The sequence below is a fragment of the Lactuca serriola genome, chromosome 6 (genome assembly GCF_051521515.1).
Source record: "Lactuca serriola cultivar US96UC23 chromosome 6, Lser_US96UC23_V15, whole genome shotgun sequence".
NCBI classification, from domain to species: Eukaryota; Viridiplantae; Streptophyta; class Magnoliopsida; order Asterales; family Asteraceae; genus Lactuca; species Lactuca serriola.
This window is the reverse complement of record NC_136413.1, coordinates 168760252-168781264: the sequence shown is the minus strand read 5'-3', so window position 1 is coordinate 168781264 and position 21013 is coordinate 168760252. Positions and strand designations below refer to the sequence as shown.

At 33.1% G+C, this 21013-nt stretch overlaps 2 protein-coding genes and 1 long non-coding RNA gene across 4 annotated transcripts; all 3 read right to left on the bottom strand.

Annotated features, from left to right (window-relative positions):
- Positions 1-1726: 1726 nt before the first annotated feature.
- On the bottom strand, positions 1727-2755 carry LOC145057342 (uncharacterized). 2 transcript variants are annotated; one of them, XR_013686066.1, is made up of 2 exons: positions 2232-2755; positions 1727-2056 (listed from the first exon to the last, which is right to left on the bottom strand). It is a non-coding gene; the product is annotated as an uncharacterized LOC145057342 (long non-coding RNA). The 2 variants fall into 2 exon arrangements; XR_013686067.1 differs by having other exon boundaries at positions 1727-2052.
- A 2556-nt stretch (positions 2756-5311) lies between these two features.
- Positions 5312-6097, bottom strand: LOC145060391 (germin-like protein 1-1). The gene is made up of 2 exons (XM_079008070.1): positions 5980-6097; positions 5312-5850 (listed from the first exon to the last, which is right to left on the bottom strand). The coding sequence occupies exons 1-2, from the start codon at positions 6095-6097 to the stop codon at positions 5312-5314; spliced, it is 657 nt and encodes a 218-aa protein (XP_078864196.1).
- A 13715-nt stretch (positions 6098-19812) lies between these two features.
- On the bottom strand, positions 19813-20429 carry LOC145057341 (histone H3.2). The gene has a single exon (XM_079005156.1). The coding sequence runs from the start codon at positions 20345-20347 to the stop codon at positions 19937-19939; it is 411 nt and encodes a 136-aa protein (XP_078861282.1). The 5' UTR covers positions 20348-20429; the 3' UTR covers positions 19813-19936.
- Between the last annotated feature and the right edge of the window lie 584 nt (positions 20430-21013).

Sequence of the window (21013 nt, the reverse complement as noted above, 5' to 3'; positions counted from 1 at the left end):
TCCGGTACTGATCCTTGTATATCTCTCATATGAGAGCTCGGAATGAGTTGATTTGTCATGCATATTCTATTATATGTTGGCTACAAGTTAGATTATGGAATCATATTAATTAGATTAGTATTGATTGAGTGATAGTGCCTTAAATAAGGAATTTTATTGTTGTTTTTTCAACAATTTTATGTTTATGTTGAATTTTTCATCATTTTTGAACTGTTATATCTCTCTCATGATTTCGGAATGAATTGTTTATTTCGTGCATATTATTTTCTATGTTGGCTACATGTTAGGCTCTAGAATCACTTTAATTATTTAACATTGGATGAGTTATACTCTTATAGTGTCCTAAACATGAGTTATAATGGTTGTTTTCTTTATCAATTTTAAGTTTATGTAGAATTTTTTATCATCTTTGAACTTTCATATTTCTTTCATACGAGCTAATTTTTGTTCGTGCATATTCCCCTTTATATTGTCTACATATTAGGCATCCAAATCACTTTAATTGGATTAGTATTGGATGAGTAACAAAGCTTTAAACTTGGACAGTTAGTACTCTTTCAAAATTCGGTTCTTACAAGTAATTATCGTAGTACCGGTACCGACATCGACACCGTGACCTACCATTTGGTTTGAGATCCGATACCCTTAATTTGGACATTTTAATTTTCGGTACTTTATGTTTGGTATCAATCTCGTACCACATTAACCCTTGTTTTGTTTACATAACAAGGTACACATTATTGTCTGTATTTCTATCATATATTTAATAATAAATATCATATTTAGCATATTGATTTATATCTTTTTATCTTATGATTTATTCTATAACTAGATTTTGATACATTTATAGTTATTACTCTAGATCGCACGTTTATGATTTGTCTAAATTATGGTGGTAATTTTGGATATGAAAATGGGTTCATAAACGGTGACCATTCAACTATGACTAGTTCGATATATTATTATTAATAAAATAAAGTATGAAGAATGTAAAGATTTATGTTATAGTTAGAGTTGAAAAAACATCATATAAATTGAATATCTCACTATGCTATCAATTTGGCCGGCAATTTAATATTGCAAGGGTCATAAGCCATTCATGCCTAGCCATGATTGTATTATTTAGCTGAGAATTTACAATATTATTTGGATAGAATTTTTATTGAAATTATAAAATTTCCTATGAATAAATAATGTCACCTACAAGTACAAGTTTTTAGATCTTTATAATTTTGCCGTATCATAGCCCAATCATTTAATTGTACCATTTCTTTAGTCTAATTATGATACATTTGAGGAAGATAATGACTTTCGACTTATGAATCCAACTCATAATATAAATAAAATTGCAAGAATGGTTCTTTTGGTCAAGGTGAAAATTATTATTTTGGTCCAAATATGTTTGAAAATGTTTCATTTTCTTGCAAGTTTAATCCAATTTGGTTTGAATTTTTTTATAAAGACGATTTTTACCTTTATTATTTACAGTAATTTTCTATTTTTATTTTATTACAGTAATTAAGAAACAACTAAAAATAAAACAAAAATTAAATACTCTCTCTCTCTCTCTCTCTCTCTCTCTCTCTCTCTCTCTCTCTCTCTCTCTCTCTCTCTCTCTCTCTCTCTCTCTCTCTCTCTCTAAAGAAGAGGAGGAAGCATCTTCTTCAATATTTGAATGCTTCATACTGGTACTACCATATGGCAAAAAAATGAACTCATCTCAAGATAAATAAATCATCATGGCTAGATTCAAGAACAACACACATGCACACACAAAATCCAGATTTCTGGGTTTGCACTTCAACACGCACACACACTCAAGAACACAAAATTTGAATCACATACATACATATGATTCTAAATCTTAAACCAGTTACATCGAGTCTGAAAAATAATTTTTGAATCTGGAAATAAAACATGATTTCATCGTCTGGATCATCATCTCCACCCAGATCGCAAAGAGAAAGTACTAGACTCGAGTTCATCTTCCCCTTGTTTCTTATTTTTTTCAACATATTCCTATATTTCGTAGGAGACATACCTCTTCCCCCACTTCCTTATGAAAATAAAATCAAATATATATTCAACACAAGAGATAGTTAGATTTCAGAAACAGGAAAAAATGTAATGATAGGAAAAAAGTTACAGATCTGGCGAACCAAAAGAGGATGAATGGGGTCAGTTGAATGAGGTGCGAGAGAGGAAAATCAATCAAAAAGTGAAAACCCTACCTCGACGAACACGGCGAACCCCTAACGCCGCCAGAAACTGAAATCCACCATTGCCACAATCGTCTTCACCTCTACAAATCCTACCTCGACGAACACGACAACAATCACTTTGTATCTTTGCTTCTCCGATGACCTCATAGTTAGAAACCCTAGTGTTCGTTGGAATGGCGGTGACGGTTAATTTCTAGGGTTTTCGGCGACTGTTTGAAACCCTATGAATTGAAGCTCATGTAAACCCACATTTCACCTGAAAAAACGATACTAGTTTTGTGAAGTACTTCAAGGATAATGTATCGAACCAAAGATGAGTATTCTTCTTTGACCATTGATGACGATGAGTTTACTTTCAAAAGTCACACTACATTGAATTCCTTGAGCACCTAGTTGGATTACAACGAAGAACAACAACCGAGTTGGTTTCCCTGATTTTTGGTCTTGGTTGAAGCAGAATTGGTGAATTGCAATAAAGAGTATGTGTGAGAGAGAGAGAGAAAGAGAAAGAGAAAGAGAGAGACATAGATAGAGAGAGATATTTAATTTTTAATTGTTTTTTAATTACTGTAATAAAATAAAAATGGAAAATTAAATAATAAGGGGAAAATCATCTTTATAAAATATTCAAACCAAATTGGACCAAACTCACAAGAAAATGAAACCTTTGGACATCTTTTGCTAGTCCAAACCTATTTGAATCAAAGTGACAATTTTCACTAAACCACAGGATCATTCTTGCAATTTTTTCTAGAATATAACAAAGATACTAGTAGTGAGCCATTATGTAATGTTAAGAAAGATTTTTGATGATGATGATGATGATGATGTATGTAAAACTTCACTTATAAACTTTATGAATAATGTTGGAAATGTAAGAGATAATGATATAGGCGATTTGGAAGACCATATATATATAGATGTTTCAAAGGAATCGTAAAACAACATAAATTAGAAATGCAATTTGAACGTAAGGTATAAGTAAAAAAGGTAGTAACACTTTGGTTTATCGCCCAAAAAAGAGAGTTCAAAGTGTGTGATAGTAAGTATAAGTGCCTAACATATGGGTACTAAAGTGTAAGACTCTAGGAAATGAAGGAGAAAACTCTAGTATTCAGCACTATACACCACAATGTGTCCGGTATGTTCGTGCAACTAAGAAAAAAAATCATCACAAGTAGAAGATTACATTTTGGATTGATGCATATAAGTTTTTTGGATCATGTATAGAAATAAAAACAAATATCTAAACTTTGCAACTATTGTCTCATATATCCTTCATTCAATTGAAAAGGATATTGTTTATCTAGTGAAACATATATTATTAGATATTAAAAATAGTCTAAGTTTTGATGTTTCCTATAAGGCATGAAATGGTAGGAGAAAATCATTTGACATATTGGAAGTAATTTCACGAAAATATACAAGAATTTGAGTCTTAAAAAAATGTTGGGTTATTGGCGGGACCATGTAAAATCAAAAGTTTGTTAAATACATGAAAAAAAAATTAATGAAGCTTGAAGCTTGAATAATTTAAAGCAAATTAAGAGAAGTCGGTAGTGTCTTGTATATGATGAAAGTCGTCCATCGGGTTTCTTGACACCAAATATCCCTCAGTATGAACAATGTATTGCAAGGAGCAAGACAATTATCGATTAGGATGTGTATTGATCTTACATTCAGGAGAACTATACAACTTTTTAGAAAATACTATGATATCAGAATGAATTACGATATAACTCTACCATCAAGCACGAGACATCTCTTTGTTAAACAAAAAATACATGCCCAAATCCATATTATAACCAATTTTAACCACAATAAAGGTGTCTTTACAAAGTTACAGATAAATAACACTATATGAAGCACATTATCCATTACTCTCAACAAACATGAAGATATGGTAAATGACAAATGAAAAGATTACCTTGTTTTCATATTGTTGTAGTTTTCAGTTATAGAATGGATAGCCCTCTTTCTATTGTAAATATTTTGTACACTATTATGATGTGTAAACAAATATATATATATATATATATATATATATATATATATATATATATATATATATATATATATATATATATATATATGTGTGTGTGTGTGTGTGTCTTGTTTTTGATGTTGAATATTGGTTGGAGTAAGATTATAAGAATAAAACAGATAACTCAAAATTTTGTGTTCATTGAGGTCTTAGATGTACAAAACGATTTTGTAACAAAATGAATACTCATCATCCTGACTAACTTCACAGATATGAAATATGCCACCAACCTGATCATAATAAAAGAAATTGTTCAAATTTGTAACGAATATTTAATGTGATATGAACTATGTAATTTTTTTAATTAATATTGTAATTTAGTGTTCTATTTGTATTGTAATTATGTGCTTAATTATATGAATTGTAATATTTTTTTCTAGTCACATGACATTGTAATATATTTAATATTGATATCTATTTGAAGGTTTAATGATAATAAATTATAATAATTTGTTTTAAATAAATTAATCTATATATGAATATATGATATATAACAAGGGTTAAAACGGAATTATTCAATAACAAAAGATGTAGATAAAAAATAAGACAAAAATTGAAAGGCTACAAACAATTTTTGAAACTAACCTCTTTTTACAAATAGTTTAAAAACAACCTACGTCTATTAAAAATAAAAGTAATAATGATAATAATAATAACAATAATTCATGGTTTGGAGCACTTATAATCTATAAGAGGACTTAATTATGATGTTTCCATGTACATATAATTTATATAATATATATTTTTTCTAAATGAATATGGAATTCCTGAATTCATAAATCAAAAATCTAAAAGATAACTGAGAGACAAAAAGTCGCTTGTTTTATTATATTAGAGAACATGGAGCCTTAATTATAAAAGACCTAATTAAATTAAGTAACAGCATGTGTGTTTAATTTATTTATGGGTTCAAACAATGAACCACCAAACCATTCAGCTTCCAAAGATTCAACAATCCTCATGAATAACCAAACAACACATAGAAATATATACTTAAAAACCCCATAACTCAACACACATTTACGCACTATAGTAATTTTAGTTTTTAGGAATCAAGCCATGACTTAATTTTCTTCACTTGATTGATTCCAATCCCGAATGTTTTAGCCAACACATCATTTGGCACATCGGGATATGATCCAAACAAAGCATTTGGCACCCTTTGGATACCTGGAAACTGGCTGTTGAAGGCAGCTATGGCTACAGCACTTTCATTCCCTCTGTTTATCTGGAAATGAATCAACCCTTTAGGGAGTACGAATAGTTCACCACCCTTCACTGGCTTATAGTAAAGTTTGTTGTCTGTTGTTATGAATGCGACTTCCAGTTCACCTTCTAAAACAAAAAATATCTCACTGGCTCTTGGGTGGAGGTGCGGTGGATTCAGGCCTCCCGGAGCAAAGTCAATACGTGATACCGCCATCCCCAAGGTGTTCAGGCCGCTGATGTTTAGGACAGTGATTAGCGTCGGAGTTGCTCCAAATGTGTTGTCGGTTGATCTTGGATATGATAACCCAGAAAAGAAGAAATCATCAGATGATGCATGTTTTTTGCATAGGAATCCATTCAGTTTTATTAAGTCGTCTGCATGTTTCATAGACAACATTACTTTGTTACAATTTCACATCCTTAAACCCTAAAGAAATTAAACATATCTATAGATAGATAGATACAAAGTATTAAAAATGAAATCGTTGTAGGAATTCAAATTACCATTGGTAAAATCTGCAGCACAGACATCTTGAAGCATATCAGGATCTGTTGAGACGTAGGAAGCAAAGAAGATGATCATCGTCATACTAATCGCGGATAAATAATTTGTAGTAGCCATGATGACAAAGGTTGAATATAATTAAGGAGAGAAAATGAGAGCAATGATTTATATTAGTTTTTCTTGTTTAAATTAGAAAAGTATTATATGAACATCTAAATGTACAAGTATATACATATATAGCAACTAATATTAATTTTACATTACGTTAGATCGGTTTTTTTCTCAAACTTTTAATCAAATGACAACAAATTGCATTGCTAATTAAAGTGCGAATTTTGATTTTAAAAATCTTTCTAACGATAATGCTTTGTGTTATTTTTAAGAAAATTGTTATTAATTCATCAAAAATTATTTCACAATTGGCTAAATCTTTTGATATTATTTAACTGCTAAAATAGAGCGATAGTTTCCCATCTTTTCATTAATTTATTTGATTTAGCAATACTTTTCTTTGTTAATAATCTTAATTTTTATAGTATTTCGTTGCTAAAGAAAGAAAGTAAGCGATCGATGTATACACAGACGAATAGTGTTTCTTTTCTAATGGATTGACCCGTATGAATTATTTTATACATGTATATAGCCTTGAAAATCTAGATGTGATAAAAATATATGTTATAGCTATGTTCATGATTTTAAATAAGTAATGATAAAAATATTTATTATAGCTTATTTGCAAATTTGTTATAATACCACTCGGCCTTGTATTCATCCTAGCATATTGCTGTTGGAATCAAATAAATAGAAAACAAGACAAATAATGAGATTGATGATATATAGATTCAGTTTGTGATCAATTCAATAAGGTTTTAAATTTCGGCCTTCCTTTGTTGATAAATTTTCATTAAGTTTGTCAATTTCAATTAATTACTGTGAATTTCAGCGTAACAGTAATTGCATTTTGGCCTTCCACATCTACGATTTCAATGCAGAAGGTCAGTTCATTCCTTACGTGTATTCTTCCCATTCAACAGCCCAGTACTTTTTATACTTTTAAAAAGGGTTAGCTAGAAAATAGAAATTTGTTTCATGACTTACTCCAACTTAATTATATGTGTACGAGATAAACTCTAAAAATCTTATTAAGTAGGGTGAACATTTAAACTGGACTGAATTAGATACGGTTTTAGAGAATCAGTTGGATCGTGGACCGAACCTAGTGACACATACCGGTGTTGGTATCAGTTCGGATTCTTGGACCCGTTGGACCAATACAATATTCGTTACGTATGGTATAAGTCGTTGAAGAAGTAGCGAAAAACTTTTAGCGTTAATACCTCGACTTCGAGGAACTATAACTCATTCAATGTGAAACCAAAAATGTTGAAATTAGCCTAAATTGAAATACAAACTATAAACTATATGTTGTAAAAAATCTCGTTTCAATCTGACCTCAAACGAATAAATTATGCAATTTTTAAAAAAATTTATATAATACAGGTTAAAGCTGAAAAACTGAAAAACTTTCAGCTTTAATACCCCGACTTCTGGGAGTGTAACACATTCATTAAGGTTCCAAAAACGATGAAACTATAGCCTAAACCGAAATACATATTATAAACTACATTATGAAAAAGATTTCATGCCAATCTTATTTCAAACGAATTAGTTCTGCAAATTTTAAAAATTTCACAGATTAGACATAAAAACATATTCTTTAATTTTCGATCCAAACCAGTCCAATACCCAGGAACCGCCAAACCCACCTTGCTAAAAAAACGGAATCGGAACATAGCCAATCCAAAACCTAAATCCGAACATTAACATTCAACATAAACCCGGTACCATTCCAGTGTCGGTCCATGTCTAGTCTGATCCACCTGTCCTAATGCCCACCCAACAAACAAGTTGTAACGTCATATAGTAATTCAAATATCATTGTTGCAACAAGTTCCAACTATGGTGTTGCTGTAGGAAATTAAATTTATCAAACGAATATTGTGTTTGAAATTTAAAAATAGAAAAAATGAAAGAGAGAAATGAACCGACATACACATGTAGGGGAATGAAAAAATGTAGGGTTTTTGGAGTTTTTATAGAAGTAGGTTGGTTTTTAACATCATTGGTAGAATATGTTAGTTTTAGGAGACCTACCATTTTTAACATTATATAACTTTTTTATTCCGAAATAATTTTAAATAATTGCATTTGTTACCTTCAAATGTTATTTCAACTTTATTTATTTTTTGTTTATATCTTTTGTTATTGAATAATTTTGTTTTAACCCTTAATATATATTATATATTATTTTTAGATTAATTTATTCATAATATACTATTATAATTTATATACTAAAAATATGTTTAGAAAGTTATATCATTAAATAGATTTAACAAATACTTTCAAGTACATACCAATATTGAATATCTTATAATCTTATGAATTTATATGATCATCTAAAAATGATATTACAATACGAACTAAGCGCATAAATACAATATGAATTAACACTAAATCATAACATAACATTTGTAAATGCATTTTCTTTTATTATCGTTTAGTCATGTAACAAAATATTAAGTTTAAAATGTTTGAAATTAATAAGTGGTTTGAAATTGATGATGTAACATACCAAAAATAAGACTTGAAAATTTCATTTTTAGATTAATAAAACCAGTATTTCCAAAACATCATCGATACAAGCAAAACAAAATAATATATCAAACATCATAACAAATAGAGTAAAACACCAAAAAGCGGAACCGGAACAATCATGCTGAAGGTAGCGTCTGACCCTCGCTGCTAAACACAAAATCGCCCCACGTTGAGATCTCTCCCCATGAACTACTACCTCTCCCCCACTAGGGGTATGAACCCGAACCAACTGCTTCTCACAGTCGATCACTGTCACATTATAGTTCAACCAATACATGCTCACGATAACCTTATTCCCATGCAGAGCAATGGGAACCAAATCAACCAGATATTGTTCGATGAATAACTGGAGAGTACAACCCCGATGAACCCTCGCAACCCGAACATACCTATCATCATCAATATCGACATCTAGAGGACAATCCAGCTCTGCCGGAGCTCCAGCGAATCTCTTGCTCAGCGCAAGCAATACAAATGATCAGGTAGCCTTTGAATCATACAATACCAAGGGAGAAATATCATTAACAAGGAACGATCCTAAAATAAAACACATAAACGTAAGCAAGTAATTCAATATAAATAAAGAGATAATGAGAAGATACATCACGTCGGGAGTTGTACGTGCCTCCTCAGACGTAACTGGAAAGCCCAGCTCTTCACCATAGGTACGTCTTCCCGCCCGTGGTGGCCTTCCATAATCCGAAGCGTTGTAGGAGCGGGTGTTGACATCGGTCTTGCTGCAGTCAAACTCGAACAACGGGCCTTCTTGTGGCCCCTCTGATTGCAATGGAAACAAATCAGATCAGATATCGGGGTGGTGATGGTGGTAGCAGTGCAATCTCTGGTAATATGATCGGTCCGGTCGCACTTGAAGCAGCCAGAACCATCCACCATGCACGCTCCCTCATGCACCTTGTCGTTCTTACCACAGCGGATCCAGCCCTGCTGGCCTCTCAATCTAGAATCAGATACCTTGGGCCTCTGGTTTCCTCTTCTTCTCCATCTCCAGATCAATCTCCATCTCCCTAACTCTCGCTATCATATTCTCCATCATAGCGTCTTGCAGCTGGACTGGATCACAAACTGTCGAATGTCGCTCTTCAACATCTCATGATATCGAGCCTTCTTCATCTCTTCATCCGCCACATACTGCGGAACCAGAAGTGCCTTCTCCAGAAACATCGCGGTGATCTCAGCCATTGTCTCTATAATCTGTTGGAGATCCTGAAACTCTCGTGCCAACTGTTGTACCTCAACCACCACTGCAAACTCAGCTCGGAACCTGGTTAAGAAATCATCCCATGAAATCACATCATCACCCACTGCATGTCCTACTTCCTCCCACCAGTCTCTTGCCCTATCCTTCAAAAGGCAGGAAGCTAGTCTGACATTGTCCCCCTCGGTACAATACCCAGGAACCGCCAAACCCACCTGGCTAAAAAAACGGAATCGGAACATAGCCAATCCAAAACCTAAATCCGAACATTCTACATAAAACCGTACCATTCCGGTGCCGGTCCATGTCTAGTCCGATCCACTAGTTCTAATGCCCACCCCAACAAACAAGTTGTAACGTCATATAGTAATTCAAGTATCATTATTGCAACAAATTCCAATTATGGTGTTGCCATAGGAAATTAAATTTATCAAACGAATATTGTGTTTGAAATTTAAAAATGGAAAAAATGAGAGAGCGAAATAAACAAACATACACATGTAGGGGAATCAAAAAATGTAGGGTTTTCGGAGTTTTTATAGAAGTAGGTTGTTTTTTAACATCATTCGTAGAATATGTTAGTTTTAGGAGACCTACCATTTTTAACATTATATAACTTTTTTATTCCGAAATAATTTTAAATAATTACATTTGTTACCTTTAAATGTATAACACGTATTTTCAACTTTATCTATTTTTTGTTTATATCTTTTGTTATTGAATAATTTTGTTTTAACCCGTAATATATATTATATATTATTTTTAGATTAATTTATTCATAATATACTATTATAATTTATATACTATTTTTAGCAAGTTATATCATTAAATAGATTTGACAAATACCTTTAAGTACATACCAATATTGAATATCTCACAATCTCATGAATTTATATGATCGACTAAAAATGATATTACAATACAAATTATGAGCAAAAATACAATATGAATTCACACTAAATCATAACATAACATTTGTAAATGCGTTTTCTTTTATTATCGTTTAGTCATAAATGTAACAAAATATTAAGTTTGAAATGTTCGAAATTAATGAATGGTTTGAAATGGATGATGTAACATCCTAAAAATAAGACCCGGAAATTTCATTTTTAAATTAATAAAACCAGTATTTCCAAAACATCATCGATACAAGCCAAACAAAATAATGTATCAAACATCATAACAAACAGAGTAAAACACCAAAAAGCGAAACGATGTGGTGTGTGCACTGCAATCATCTCGAGCCTTTCTCCTTGGAACTGGAAGTGCCTGAAACATAAACTGAAAACCGTAAACACAAAGCTTAGTGAGTTCCCCAAAATATCACATATCATACATAATAAACATATAATGGGCCCCGTCCGACATACATAATACATATAACAAATAAACATATACACATGTAATAATCACAAAGATACATAGCATATAATATTGTCATCGGGCCCCGTCCGGTAAGCATAGAAGTACATAACACATGCAAGAGTCACTGAAACAATTAGCATACTAACATAGCATAATCATGGGCCGGCATTGGTGCCTTCGACCCACTAAACCCGGTGAGGAAACTCACCTCGCACTGTTGAATCACACTGGTAATCCCTGGCTGCTGGTCCAACGAATCCCCAAGCTCAAAGTGACTGCAACAAGTGGAATGATTATGAATCTATGACCTTCCTTCCAAGCTAAGCACCTTCAATCTTCAAATCTTCCTTCAAAATGAGCAAAATAACCACTAAAATCCTCTCAAGGGCTAGAGAACACCACCAATAGGGCTTAAGGGACGAATTGGAGTTTTAGGAGGTTTAGGGGTTGGTAAAGAGACTGGCCCTAGGGTCGTAAGGTGTTTATATAGTGCACAACAACCTGAATTAGGTTTTCAACATTTCTCACATACGCCCCGCGTACCTAAACGTACGTGCAACATACGTGTCTGGAGTCCCGTCCCACCTTCGCATGACTACGCTAAGCGTACCTAGTGGTACGCCCCGCGTACTACCCAAGGACCAAAATGCAAATTTTTTAACAACAAGGGTAATAAAGAAACATACCAGGATTTAGTGTAACAAATGTCGTTTGTCAGCTAAATATATGGAAGGGCACTTTTTATAGGTATGGTCGTGTCTAAAATATATTTTTATCATTATGGTATGTCATTGTATATGATAACTCAATTGTAAAAGCAAACTCTTTTGCAAACCTATTTTTATCATTATGGTTATGTCATTGTACACGATAACTCAATTGTAAAAGCAAACTCTTTTACAAACCTATTTGTCACTATTTATGAAAACTCAATAAAAATAATTGAACGTAATGTAAAATTAATTAACCTTTTAGTATTATAACTTATAATTCTTATACTCGGTTTTGTCATCCCTTCAGAGAGAATTATCACACGATATTTGAGCTTAGGTTTATTCATTTTTATTTCCTTTCATCATTCATTTATACATAACAAGTTACACATTATTGTCTATATATCTATCATATATTTAATAATAAATATCATATTGTAGCATAGTGATTTATGTCTCTTTTTATCTTATGATTTATTATACAGTTAGATTTGTATGCGCGCGCGCGACACACACACACACACACACACACACACACACACACACACACACACACACACACATATATATATATATATATATATATATATATATCGACTCAAGATCATCCGTTTATGATTAGTTTTTATTGAGGTGATAATATTGAATATGAGAATGGTTTTATAAATGGTGACTATACAAATTTGACTACTTCGCATAAAATTATATATAAAGAATTTACAGATTTACGTTATGCACATATTGGAGTTGAAAAAACATCATTTAAGTTAAATATCACATTATGCTATTAATTTGGCCGGCAATTTAGTATTGCACGGGACATAAGTGATTCAAGTCTAGACGAGGATACAAATGTTAAAAATTATTGGGATCAATATTTTATTGAAGTTGAAAATTTTCCCATGAACAAATAATGTCGTTTATAAATACTAGTTTTGTAGATCTTCTTTGTAGATTTGATGTATTAAAGCCTGATCCTTTAAATGAAACATTTATTTGCTTGATTATGATGTATTTGAGGGAGACAATGGTTTTGGATTTGATTAACCCAACTGACAATATAGTAAAGATACTAGTAATGAGCATTACGTAATGTTGGGAAATATTATGGTGATGATGTGTAAAACTCTTGTTTTGAACATTATACAACTTTATAAATGATGTTGAATATGTAGTAAAGGATGACATAGCCAATTTGGAAGACCAAATTTATATATATGTTTGGAAAGAATCAGAAAATATATATATATATATATATATATATATATATATATATATATATATATATATATATATATATATATAAAGGTTAGAACGTAACTTGAAAATAAGGTATGTACAAGTAAAAAGATAGTACATCTTGGTCTACCATTAAAAATAAAGAGTTCAAATTGTATGATAATAAATCTAACTTACGGTTAGCAAAGTGTAAGATTCTACGAAATGAAGCAGAACAGTGTTGTGTGTGTGTGTGTGTGTATATATATATATATATATATATATAGAGAGAGAGAGAGAGAGAGAGAGAGCTAGGTTCAAATGTTTTTAGCAACTATTGTGTGCCTAAATGCACCAATGAGAATTCAAGAAATAATAAATAATTAAATAAATCATTAAAGGGTATTTTGGACCTTTTGTACTTTTAATTAAGGAAATATTTTAATTGAAATCATTCAATTAAGGAAATAAACTAAATATATTTGACCTAGTTATGTTTGTGGTCGAACACTTCATCATCGACATCAACACATCACCATCACCGATTCTGCTTCTTCTTCTTCTACAATCGACAGATCCAAACGGGAGCACATACTCTCGTCTCGCAATCGATGATGGACTCTGAGGTTGATGAGGCTGAAGAAGGGGATGCGGAGGAGCACTAGCGCTGCTGTGGAGTCCGTGAACGCGAATGAGAAGCGAGGAGTGAACGGTGAGGAAATCCTGACGATTACAGGTACTTGGATGGAGGTATGCTCCGGCAGCCTCCTGTTTTTCTTTCTCTGGTCCGGTAATCCAACAACTAGGGGATATAATTGGAAATTATTTACCTCAATCGAGATTGATTTTATCTCGATTTTGATTCAAGATCGAGATTGTGTTCATCATCTTATTAAATTCGATTTCTTCAATGGTTTATTTCTGTTTGATTGAAGATATATTCTTATACAACTTGCACTTCACAGTCATAAGTTGGATTTTGTTTCAAAAAAGTCAAAATTGGTGTTCATATTTCTAAATCGATAATGTAAATGTGTGTTTGTTTCTTGAATTCATGAGTGGGAATGAATGCAGATGTGTGTTGATAATTCAATCACGGTTCTTGAATTTTGTATTCAATCACTCTCTTGAATTATGTAATGTATTCTATTAGAATTTATTTTATATAAATGTATTCTATTAGAATGTTTGAGAATAATTGTCAACAACAAGTATAGTTTATACTGGTAATGAATTTGTGATACTTTATGGTTGACTTTATAGTCTCTACTACATTCTGTCAGAATTTATAGTTTTTATTTTCTACTATATTATGTCAAACTTTATAGTATTTAATACATTCTGTCAGAATTTATAGTTTTTATTCTCTTAGAATGCATTGAATTTTTTAATTTTTGAAACTTGATTATGTTTTTTTTGTGGATTTAGGTTTTGAAGAGGTTAACATTGATGTGGAGAAGGAAGAAAACATAGAGAACGAGAGTGTATTATACCAGAATGTGTTATGCTACAATCTATAAAGTGTTGCTAAAAAATAATATTCTCTCAGAATAGATTAATGTTTTTGTTAGATTTTGAGGTTTTTTTACCTTTTTTTTTCAGAATGTTGTTATTATTCAATGAATCACAATCATACAATGTAATTATTTGGTATATTATTAGTTCAAGAATTGATTTTGTGTATTCTTTTCAGAATGTATTTACTAGTTTATTGTTGGCATTCTGTCATTCTGACATAATAAAATCGAAAAATATATTTACTAGTTTATGGTTAACATTCTATCATTTTGACATAATAAAATCGGATTTTTAATTTTGAATTAATTTAAAATATTCAGATTTTTAAAAATAAAGGAATTAATTATCCCTAAAAATCCGAAAATTTCCTTTTTTAATATAGGTTAATTGACTAAAATGCCCTTATGCTGAAATTTGTGTGATTATATGGTATATTTTATCATATTATACTATCATAGACCCTCAGATCATGACCTTTGATTATATTCCATCCGATGGTCCAGATCTGTGCATTCTGGCACACAATAGTTATTAGAAACAAAATAACCTAACCCTATATATATATATATATATATATATATATATATATATATATATATATATATACATGCACACCTAGACAAACGAATGTAAACAAACAAACATAACGAACGTTCACGATTGTAAATAAATGAACAACACTAATTTTTATGTTCGTTCATTTAACTAAACAAACAAACAATCTTGTTCATATTCGTTCATTTACTAAATAAACTTTAACATAAATGAATTTCTAGCTAAACGGATCACAAACAGTTCATTGAATCTTAAATACTTTTACAGCTCTAAGTGTACCTAATCGTGAAAAAGTAGAGTTGTAGTAAGACTAGGTGTTGAACACAAGGAGAATCTTAAATACTTTTACAGCTATTGTGTTCGTAGTCTCCACTTGGTTTGTCCGACATATAAACCCATCACGAGGACCCTAAAATGAAAGTTTTAGGAGTATGTTACCAAAAGCCAGAAAACAAATATGTAAATCTAGGTCAAAAGTTGAACGAAAATGTAATTGACATGTACCTTTTTGAGACAAGCATAAAAGACTCGACCAGGGTTGAACTGTGTAGTTACGTTCGTATTATTGCATCAAAGCACATGAGCATTCCACCGATTTCATCGATCACTTCATTTTAGGGAGGTTAGTTGAAAGGAAACAAGAACAAGAGAGCAAAAAAATGTAAATATCCCCACATATGTGTGTCAAATATGTATATACTTGAGGGTAAAATGTGAAAGGACGAAACTACCCCCTCTTTGGAACTAACTAACAGTACTGAGTTAGGGTTATTGTCTTAATAAAACATAATTTAATTTTTAAACCCTACTAAACAAAACAAGTACATGACATAAGATAGTCTTATTATAATAAGGACTTAATTTCCATTAACTAAATAGTATTGCATATGTAGGTTATAAAAAATTGCCCTTGTATATACAGGTCTTCATCTACCTTCACAACATTCATAGGTCATCATCTACCTTCACAACATTCACAGCAGGATACGAACTAAATTGAACAACAAGACATCTGAAACACATAAACCTTAATACAAACACATTACTACCTAAATAACACAAACACATCCATATCTAATCAACAGAAACACCACGACCATCAACATATCACTTCTTCAATACATCACGAACCTTCTCCACCTGAAAACCAACTATCACAATCACCGGTCCGACCACCAAAACAGTCACGGAGTGCAGCTTTTTCTCTTTCTGCTTTTACTGACAATGCAATGCCAGCAAATCCACCTTGCTCATGACCAAATTTCGACCAATTTCTTCTTTCAAACGATCCACTTCAAGTTTTTGCTACAAAATCTAAGCTCCACAATTACAAAAAATAGTATGCAAATCGCCAAAGTTGAGACAGTCTCTTGAATTTATGGATACCGAATCAGGTGATTGTGGTGGTGGGGTAGCCATCGTGATTCATGGGAAAGGGATGTTTGTTGGAATGTTGGTATTGTTACATCTCAAAAATCACAACTAATTTAAATTTTTCAAAAACAACCCATTACTCAAAAAGTGTTTACAAAACCATTGTTTCCAAAAACATTATTTAAAATCAGAGTCTCCCAAGATCCAACAACATAAAACCAAGGATGTGTACGGTCACGCCTTCGCCTTGCCACGGTCCTCATAAGTACCTGAAACAAAACTAAAATTGTAAGTCAACGCTTAGTGAGTTACCCAAAAGTACCACCACATAAACATAACAAACAACATCATGCATGTATGTAGATCCTTCAGCATGACTGGACCGTCTCACCGGGCATTCAGCCTATCTCGACCGCTCTCTGGGCCTTCGGCCTGACTAGACCGCCTCGTAAGCCTTCAGCCTATCTAGACCGCCCTGGGTTTCTTGTCCTTCAGTATCAGCTGGTCAGTCTCAACCCAGTAAACCACAACCATAACATATCGATATAAACATTATCATAATAATCAGCAACACAGGTAGTCCAACAGATCTACCAGTCTAATCACATAACTAGTAAGCATATATCTCAGCATAACAACATATAGAAGAACAAGATACCTAATCCCATGGGCTGGCCTTGGCACCTTCAACCCATAAGTACAGTGAGGAAAACTCACCTCAATCAAAAGACAGCAAATCCCACACCCACTCCGGTTGTACAACGGTTCCTCACGTTTAACACAATCAATATCGACCCTAAGGCCCAAATATTCCAAAATAGCCTCAAGTCAATGGTCCAAACTCCAACAGTTGATTCTCACTGCGTGACCAGCTCGTCGTCACGTCGTGAGCATCAACTCAACCCAAACCAACTCAGCAGGTCAACTCAACCCATTAATTTGATTACAGTCATTGTCATGCCATGACCTCTTCCTGAGTCATGTCGTGACCTAATCCGGACAAAATAGTCGGGATGTCAAGCATCCTCACAACGTGACAGGCTAAATCCTCACACCGTGAGCTCTGCTCTAGCTAGCTTTGAGCATTAAGCTCTTATTACTTACAACCATAACTTAGGACTTTCCAGATGGTCTTCCCTCACCCGAAGGATGATAAAAAAATCGTACCTTTTTAGTCATGCATGACTCAAACATTCATTAGGTTAAAAGATGGAAAATTGAGATGTAGACTTATGCTTGGAGTCTCAAACTATACCAAAACTCATATCCAATGACTACATTATAGAGAATGACTTAATGATCCATAAAGTTGCCAACTTTATGGATCCCATGCATGCAATCCATCATAATTATGAAAAAAGGAGCTTAGAACTTAGATCTAGCATCCAAGAGGTAAAAAGTTCAGAGCTTTATGACTTACAATGGTCCAAAAGCTCAGGAAGAAGGTTAGATAGAAGTTGGAATTCCAAGAGGTTGCTCCACCAAGGTGTTCTTCTCCTTCAAGGATTCAAAACCACCAAAGAATGCTTCAAGGATCACAAAAATGGCTAAGGACTTCAAGTAGGATGAGATTAGGGTTTCCAGGAGGCAAGAGAGTGAGGGAGACTGAGTATGAGTAATCCTAACCCTATCATTCCATTAAATACCCGAAATGTTAGGGTTTTGGTCATCAGCCCATTCTCACGTCGTGAGGCTCAAAAACACGGGTCAACTAGTCAATGGTCACCCACGACGTGACTACCATGTCTAACGTCATGACCCTCATCCAAAGGTTATAATTCAATAAATAAATACCTCCAATACGTGGATGTTACATGTATCATTTAGTGGGAAAAGAGCATGAAAATTTAGGGTAACAACGAATATGACCCTCCTTTTATCAAGAGAGGGTCCACAGTAACCCTTAGGGCCTAAGCAATGAACAGGACCCAACTTAGTGACATGGCCATCGAGTTGACTCACCTGCTTACATGTATTGTGACTTGTATCAGAAACCTTTTAAAACATGTAAATACACCAATTAAGTCTGTAAATTAACAAGTCATTCCCCTAAAATGCAAAAATACAAAAAAAAAATGCAAAAACAAAACAAAACAATACAAACCTTTTAAACCATAACATATAACATGGTTTGCGTTACTGTAACATTTAAATTTTAATTTAAAACATATCATTATTACATGAAATAGTTGATCAGGCCATGGGGTATCAATACGCGTGAAAACAATTCCACATCATCATCATACACCATCACAACCCATTCACTATTATTTTCGGATGGTGTTCACTAATGAACAAAAAAGAAACATAAGAGAGAGATAGAGTGATAGAGAAGTGTTTTTGATTGGGCGTGAGAACATATAACTAACTTCATCCACACCACCACTACTCCTATTGGGAGCGGTGTTCACTAATGAACATCTTCTCCACATAGGATTCCTACGTTTAAGAATAAACCATACCCTATGGCCTAAAACTTATTTTGAAGGGTTTGAGTTCCAACTCTGGCGACATTTCGGGTGTTCCTTATCTCCAGCCATAGCAGACCTGGAATCGCATTTTTTGAGTTATTGGGTTTCTCTTCTCATTCTTTTTGGCTTGGATTGTTACTTTCCACATTGGAGTCATTCCAGCAACCACAAACCAACAACCAGGATATGACATTATCACACAGTTTATAATCGAAAAAGGGGGTTCTCACCAGAGGTAACTCAAACCCCTCAAAATTTTGCTTCCGCCACCATTGTTTCCTGTACTTACACACAAAGTATTTAAAGATCATCCCTGTCACAAACCAACTTGCAAAGTTTGTAGGAGTTACAGGTGGTATTACAGCAAAACCATAGGACATCATAATAGGGATGTTAATCAATGGAATCCATTTCTTATCTGGGAAAATCTTGCTCAAAAGCCAAATGGGAACAAGCAAGAAAGCTCGGACATGTCCATGGGTCTAATCAGTCCACATATCACTGAAGCATCATAAGTATCCATAAACTCAGATTCTATGTATCTTCCTTTCAAAGTAATTTTCTCCACACAGGGCAAAAGTGAGAAATTATATTCGAGAATCATCATTTCGTGTGTGAAGTAGAAATGGAGAAGAACATGATACACAAAAATCATCATTTGGTTCATTAATTCTAGTTTTGGCGAATCGACTTTCACATGACTGAAATTGAAAAAAGGTAAATCATTTTAAATTTTATAAAAAAAGCTTTGAAAATATGCCTTCATAATATTCATTGAATCAAGTACAAGAAAATCACAATAACACGAACCCACAAGCCCTCATTACTTTCTACAATCAAAAAAGATCCGAAACGAATTTTTTATCCAAATCTAAGCCCTTTCCCCTCTAATCCTCCTAGCCAATTGCATATCCTTAGGCATAATTGTAACCCTCTTAGCATGAATCGCACACAAATTAGTATCTTCAAACAAGCCCACCAAATAAGCCTCTGACGCCTCTTGAAGTGCAGCAACAGCACTGCTCTGGAACCTCAAATCCGTCTTGAAATCCTGAGCAATTTCTCTCACAAGTCTCTGAAATGGAAGCTTGCGGATCAAAAGCTCGGTACTTTTTTGGTACTTTCGGATCTCTCTTAGTGCAACAGTTCCTGGCCTGAATCTGTGTGGCTTCTTCACTCCTCCGGTCGCCGGAGCTGATTTCCTGGCCGCCTTTGTGGCCAACTGCTTCCTTGGTGCTTTTCCACCGGTTGATTTGCGAGCAGTTTGCTTGGTTCTCGCCATTTTTTGAGAATTCGAAAAGTAAAGTGAGCTTTTTGTGTTTGGTTAGTAGATTCTATTGAGTGTTGTGGGAAAAGGGGGAAAGAGATTTTGTATTTATCAACGGAGGTTGTGGGAGATTTGAAACTTTGGGGGAGAATAGCGCGAACAATCCTAGACCGTTGGATGGTTCGAATAAGAAGTGGACGGCTTAGATTGTATATTAGCAGAGAACTCGGATCGCGATCCTTGTGCCTCTTCCGTGATGGTGATTTCCTTCCTTAACTTGTTTCACGCGTGGAATTAAATAATCTAATTCCAAGAATTATATTTTTTTATAATTGTTATTATCGAAGATTAGTTGCTATTTATACCATAACAATTTATATTTTTCTTGTTAATGCATCAATGATAATTCTTATATAAAGTACTGTTGCATACCATTTAACCCAATACTTAAGTCGCAACTATCACTACTAATGAATTATACATAATTTTTATTTGTTTAGTTAAAAACGTTAATTACATATTTGTAATTAAACAATTAAGTCTTAACTATCGCTACTAATAAATTATACATAATACATATGATCGATGCCAAAATAGAAAAAAATGTTTACCAATACTTCTATCTCTTTGAAATTTACAAATATATTTAGTGGATAGATGATGTAAAAATGATGTTTAATT

Bases quoted from the DNA above. Each gene is read 5' to 3' on its own strand.
- LOC145060391 (XM_079008070.1), bottom strand. From the start codon at position 6,097: ATGGCTACTACAAATTATTTATCCGCGATTAGTATGACGATGATCATC. The intron at 5,851-5,979 runs GTAATTTGAATT...TGAAACATGCAG, and splicing joins TGCTGCAGATTTTACCAATG to ACGACTTAATAAAACTGAAT.
- LOC145057341 (XM_079005156.1), bottom strand. From the start codon at position 20,347: ATGGCGAGAACCAAGCAAACTGCTCGCAAATCAACCGGTGGAAAAGCA.